This window comes from Penaeus vannamei, chromosome 43 (assembly GCF_042767895.1).
Source record: "Penaeus vannamei isolate JL-2024 chromosome 43, ASM4276789v1, whole genome shotgun sequence".
NCBI lineage: Eukaryota > Metazoa > Arthropoda > Malacostraca > Decapoda > Penaeidae > Penaeus > Penaeus vannamei.
The window spans coordinates 4,580,527-4,588,026 of NC_091591.1; the positions used below are offsets into that span (position 1 = coordinate 4,580,527).

Genomic DNA, 7,500 nt, shown 5'->3' on the forward strand with positions numbered 1-7,500 from the left:
ACACACACACACACACACACACACACACACACACGCACACACACACACACACACACACACACACGCATGCACAGAGAGAAAGAGAGGGGGGCAGACAGAACCACGCACATACTCATCGCTATATCCCCGGCATTCCTCTCAAAATAGTCTTACCATTTCACCAAAAAAAAGGTAAATAAAAAAAAAAACTGCAGATATAAAATTATCTTCACTTCCTCAAAGGTACAAACCTGGCAAGGAAAAACAAACCAAGTCTAAGTTTAGCACCCAAAGCTAAAAATATCATCAAAGCGCTAAACTGGAATTGCCTGCTATTTTTAGCATTGGTGGCACGTTGAGTTTTATTTTTTAAATTTTCCTGACGATTGAATGCAGCTTCGGGACCTAAAAATATATTAGAAAGATTTAAAAAATATAAATAAATGCATAAATTCTTGATGATGCTTTCTATTTTTTTCTTTCTATTGATTTGCTATTTTCCGAGCTCCTTCGTTGCCATGGAATGAGGAAATAAATGTGCGCACAAAGAGAAGTGATGTCAATTGCGTGGCCATCTTTAGTATCATTACTTCCTCTGACGTGTTCTTGTTCTTGGAAGAAAATAAAAGAAGTTTGTATGTTTGTACGTGTTCTCTCTCTCTCTCCTTTTATGTGCGTGAGTCTGTGAGTGTGCATATTGTTTTTTTTTCGTGTGTGTTTTAGTGTGTCTTTGTGCGTGTGATTGTTTACGTGTGCGTTTGTGAGGGTATGTGTTTTTTTCTTTATTTATGTGTTTCTTTGAGTGTGAATGTCTGTGTTTGTTTGTGAGCGTTTGCACGTGTGTGATAAATGCAAATCGCTAAGGGTATAAGAGCTAGACAGAGAAAAAAGCACAATCTACACGACATCCTTCTTGTAACCGAAGAGATCGAAATCGGCCTCGAAAATGCTGACAATTTGCTCCAACAGCCTCGCGGGAACCTTCTCGAAGTACTTGGCATCGGACACACTCAGGTTCTTGGAAATCCCTTGCATCCTATGCTCGGTCGGCAGCCGGACGTCCTGCGGGTATCCTACATCTCGCAGAAGGACCCTGGCTTCCTCCGACACCGTTTCCAAGTGAAGGATATAGTCATAATTCTGCTGACAGGGAAAACACGTGTCCACGTAAGGCGTCCAGTGCAGATCCGTGACACCCCAGTCCTTCTCCCAGACGACGAAGCGAAGGAACTCCTCGAAGGAGAAGGAGGCGTTGGCGTAGATCCTCCGCAGGTCCTTGTCCACGTGCCCGTAGGCCTGCACGAGAGCAAACTCCAGCCCCTTCTGCCTCCCGTTCGCGACCATGTGCGTCCCCACGTGGTATGAGAAAGCGTCGAAGCCCGAGCTTTCGGCCTGGGGCACGCGCAAGGCAGCGCCATCTTTGCGGTAGTTTCTGCTGATGAAGCGGAAGGCCAGGTCGTGCCTCTTGAGCAGCCTGGAGAGCAAGGGCGTAGGTTCCAGGCGGCCGGAGGAGATGAGGGTCGGGAGCCAGTAGTAGAACCACCTGTATTCCCAGGTGGTGAGGCTACCTGTGCGGGCTTGCCAGGGGCTGTCGTAGGCGCTGATTGGGGCGCCGTTCAGGTACTTGTCCCTTGGGAGAGATTGCAGAATAAGTAAGATGATGATAATGATCCTCATTATTAGGGTTATGATAACCAAGATCATTACAAATAATGACTATGATGAAAATTTAGTAGCCCAACAGGTCCCAATGCATTGAATTTTCTTTAACAGGTGGGTATGATGTCATGGTTAGTGTAGCCCCCTTCTTGGTATGTTGTTTAAACGAAAATAAATCTGACGTAAATTAACGAAACCTTTGTTTCGCTGTATCAAGGGATGCCCCTGAGTGACCACTGTGGGCGCGGCTAGGGTGAGGCAATGAAGAACATCACCGGCTCCTCCTCAACACCACTCACTCACTCACTCACTCACTCACTCACTCACTCACTCACTCACTCACTCACTCACTCACTCTCACTCACTCACTCACTCACTCACTCACTCACTCACTCACTCACCCATTCACTCTCTCTCGCTCGGCAAGACTGTCTCTAACTATAGTTTTTTTTTCCATATTTTCTCGTACCCCTGGCAGCGTACTCACCAACCAATAAAAGTCTTTGAAAACAATGACGTCAGATTGTATTTTACTAAAAGGCCTATGGTATTGCACACAAGACGATGGTGATGGTGAGGATGTAAATGATATTCAATGATACTATCATCACTTCACCGCAAGTGATTTTTGTAATAATAATGACAAAATAATGATAATAATGATATTAGCATCAATAATAATAATAATCATCATAATGATAATAATGATATTAGCATCAATAATAATAATAATCATCATAATGATAATAATGATATTGATAATACTAATTATCAGCATTAATGTTAGCATAATTATCATACTGATTATTATAATCATCATTATCTATTTTACTATTATCATAATCATCATCATTTATCTTACTATTATTAATCTCGTGATTATTAGTATCATCATCATCATCATTCTTGTTGTTATCATAATTATTGTTACAATTATTGCTATTATTATGATTATCATCATTATGATTATCATTATTATGATTATGATTATCATTATTATTATTATTATCATTATTATTATTATGATTATTATCATTATTATTATTATCATTATTATTATTATTATTATTATTATTGTTGTTGTTGTTGTTGTTATCATTATCATTATTACTACTACTATTATCATTATTATTACCGTTATTATTCTTATTACTGATACTGTTATCATTATCATCATTAACATTATCATTATTGTTATAATTATTACTGATAACACTGATATAATAATGATAATTATTATTGTCGTCATTTTATTATCTTCATCAATTATTATCATTATCATTATCACCATTGATGTCGTCAGTGGAGAGACGGACGACCACTTCGCAAGCAACGACCTGCCTGCTTCTGCTTGGCTCGATGCAATAATATTACAGGCTCCAGGTCCTCTAAAGTTATGCGTTCCACCCAAGGTCAGTTATTATTATCATTATTATCATTATCATTATTATTATTATCATTATTATTATTATTATCATTATTATCATTATCATTATTATTATTATCATTATTATTATCATTATTATTATTATTATTATTATTATTATTATTATTATTATTATTATTATACTTATTATTATACTTATTATTGTTATTATTGTTGTTGTTATTGTTATTATTATTATTGACATTATTATTATCATAATTGTTTTTGTTGTTGCTGTAGTTAATAATAGTGATAATGATACTACTAATACTAGTACTAATAATGATTGTGGTAATAGTGATAATAATGATAATGATAATAACAATAATGATGATAATGATAATAATGATACTACTACTAATAATAATATTGATAATGGTAATTGTGATAATAATGATAATAATAATGATAATGATAATGATGATAATAAGGATAATAATGATAATGATAATAATGATGATAATAATAGTGATAATGATAATGATAATGATAATAGTGTTAATGATAATAATAACAATAATAATGATAATGATAATAATGATGATAATAATAGTGATAATGATAATAATAATGATAATAATAGTGATAATGATAATAATAACAATAATAATGATAATGATAATAGTGATGATAATAATAGTGATAATGATAATAATAATGATAATAATAGTGATAATGATAATAATAATGATAATAATAGTAATAATGATAATAACAATAATAGTGATAATGATAATAGTGATGATAATAATAGTGATAATGATAATAATAATGATAATAATAGTAATAATGATAATAATAACAATAATAATGATAATGATAATAGTGATGATAATAATAGTGATAATGATAATAATAACAATAATAATGATAATGGTAATAATAATGATAATAAAGTCCTTTAGAGTTATGCATTCCATTTAAGGTCAGATGGAAAGTCATGGTAACAGCGATGATAATGATGATTGTGGAAGCATTTGGTCATAATGTTAATGGTAATTGTTGTTGGGTTAGTAACTAAATTGATAATGATAGATATGAAGATAATGATTGTGATAATGATACTAATAATGATAATGATGATAATAAAGAGGATGATAATGATAATACTAATAACTATAATAATGATAATGGTAATAATGATAATAATAATAATGATAATAATGATAATGGTAATAATGATAATGATAATAATGATAATAATGATAATGGTAATAATGATAATAATAATAATAATAGTAACAATAATATCACTGTTATTATCAAGGATATTAGCAGTAGTGATGACAAAGCCAACATTATACTACTGCTGATAGTGATAGTTATGATAAAAAAACATCCATCAACGTCACCATCATCATCATCATCACCGCCATCACCATCACCAACTCACCATCATCACCATCACCAACTCACCATCATCACCACCACCAACTCAAAATCATTACCATCACCGACTCACCAACATCACCATCACCGACTCACCATCGCCAACTTACCATATCACCGCCATCATCAACTCACCATCATCACCAACTCACCATCAACACCACCATCATCAACTCACCATCATCACCAACTCACCATCACACCATCACCAACTCACTATCATCAACTCTACATCATCATCATCACCAACTCTACATCATCCCCATCACCAACTCACCATCACCAACTCACCATCAACACTATCACCAACTCACCATCATCTCCATCACCAACTCATCATCACCAACTCACCATCATCACCATCACCAACTCACCATCATCACCATCACCAACACTACATCATCACCATCACCAACTCTACATCTTCACCATCACCAACTCACCATCAACACCATCACCAACTCACCATCAACACCACCATCACCAACTCACCATCAACACCAACACCATACTCACCATCATCACCATCACCAACTCACCATCAACACCACCATCACCCACTCACCATCAACACCACCATCACCAACTCACCATCATCACCATCACCAACTCACCATCAACACAACCATCACCAACTCACCATCAACACCACCATCACCAACTCACCATCACCAACTCACCATCATCACCACCATCACCAACAACACCAACTACCATCAACACCACCATCACCCACTCACCATCAACACCACCATCACCAACTCACCATCAACACCACCATCACCAACTCACCATCAACACCATCCTCACCAACTCACCATCAACACCAACTCACCATCATCACCATCACCAACTCACCATCAACACCATCAACACCAACTCACCATCATCACCATCACCAACTCACCATCATCACCACCATCACCATCATCAACTCACCATCAACACCACCATCACCAACTCACCATCATCACCATCACCAACTCACCATCAGCACCACCAACACCATCACCATCACCACCATTAACTCACCATCATCACCACCATCACCAACTCACCATCAACACCATCCTCACCAACTCACCATCACCAACTCACCATCACCACCACCAACTCACCATCATCATCACCATCACCTTCAACACCATCACCATCACCATCACCACAATCACCATCAACACCACCATCACCAACTCACCATCATCACCATCACCAACTCACCATCATCACCATCATCATCACCACCACCAACTCACCAACTTACCATCATCACCACCATCACCATCAACACCACCATCACCCACTCACCATCAACACCACCATCACCAACTCACCATCAACACCACCATCACCTTCAACACCATCACCACCACCAACTCACCATCATCACCACCATCACCAACTCACCACCATCATCATCATCATCAACTCACCATCAACACCATCCTCACCCACTCACCATCATCACCATCACCAACTCACCAACACCACCATCACCAACTCACCATCAACACCATCCTCACCCACTCACCATCATCACCATCACCAACTCACCAACACCACCATCACCAACTTACCATTAACACCATCCTCACCCACTCACCAACTCACCATCAACACCATCCTCACCCACTCACCATCATCACCACCATCACCAACTCACCATCACCACCACCATCACCAACTCACCATCATCACTACCAACACCAACTCACCATCAACACCACCATCACCCACTCACCATCAACACCACCATCACCAATTCACCATCAACACCACCATCACCAATTCACCATCAACACCACCATCACCAACTCACCATCATCACCACCATCACCAACTCACCATCATCACCAACTCACCATCAACACCACCATCACCAACTCACCATCATCACCAACTCACCATCAACGCCATCACCAACTCACCATCAACACCACCATCACCAACTCACCATCAACACCACCATCACCCACTCACCATCAACACCACCATCACCCACTCACCATCAACACCACCATCACCAACTCACCATCAACACCACCATCACCAACAAAGACACCAACACCACCATCACCAACTCAAACACCACCACCATCACCATCACCACCACCATCACCCACCCACCATCAACACCACCATCACCAACTCACCATCAACACCACCATCACCAACTCACCATCAACACCACCATCACCAACTCACCATCAACACCACCATCACCCACTCACCATCAACACCACCATCACCAACTCACCATCAACACCACCATCACCATCAACACCACCATCACCAACTCACCATCAACACCACCATCACCCACTCACCATCAACACCACCATCACCCACTCACCATCAACACCACCATCACCAACTCACCATCAACACCACCATCACCAACTCAGACACCAACACCACCATCCCCAACACAGACACCAACACCACCATCACCAACTCAAACACCACCATCACCATCACCAACACCACCTTCACCAACTCACCATCAACACCACCATCACCATCAACACCACCAACACCACCACCACCACCATCACCAACTCAAACACCACCATCACCATCAACACCACCTTCACCAACTCACCATCATCACCAACTCACCATCAACAACTGACGATCAACACCACCATCACCAACTCACCATCAACACCACCATCACCATCAACACCACCATCACCAACTCACCATCATCACCACCATCACCATCAACACCACCATCACCAACTCACCATCAACACCACCATCACCAACTCACCATCAACACCACCATCACCCACTCACCATCAACACCACCATCACCCACTCACCATCAACACCACCATCACCAACTCACCATCAACACCACCATCACCAACTCACCATCAACACCACCATCACCAACTCACCATCAACACCACCATCACCAACTCACCATCAACACCACCATCACCAACTCACCATCAACACCACCATCACCACCAACACCACCATCACCAACTCACCATCAACACCACCATCACCAACTCACCATCAACACCACCATCACCATC

General features: G+C 39.8%; 1 protein-coding gene across 1 annotated transcript in view; it reads right to left on the minus strand.

Annotated features, from left to right (window-relative positions):
- Window positions 1-220: 220 nt before the first annotated feature.
- The window catches only part of LOC138860768 (carbohydrate sulfotransferase 14-like), an 8,312-nt gene continuing 1,032 nt past the window's right edge, over window positions 221-7,500 (minus strand). The window contains exon 2 of the mRNA XM_070119067.1: window positions 221-1,609. Coding sequence (XP_069975168.1) covers window positions 877-1,609 — 733 coding nt within the window. The 3' untranslated portion in view covers window positions 221-876. The remainder of the gene's footprint in view (window positions 1,610-7,500) is intronic.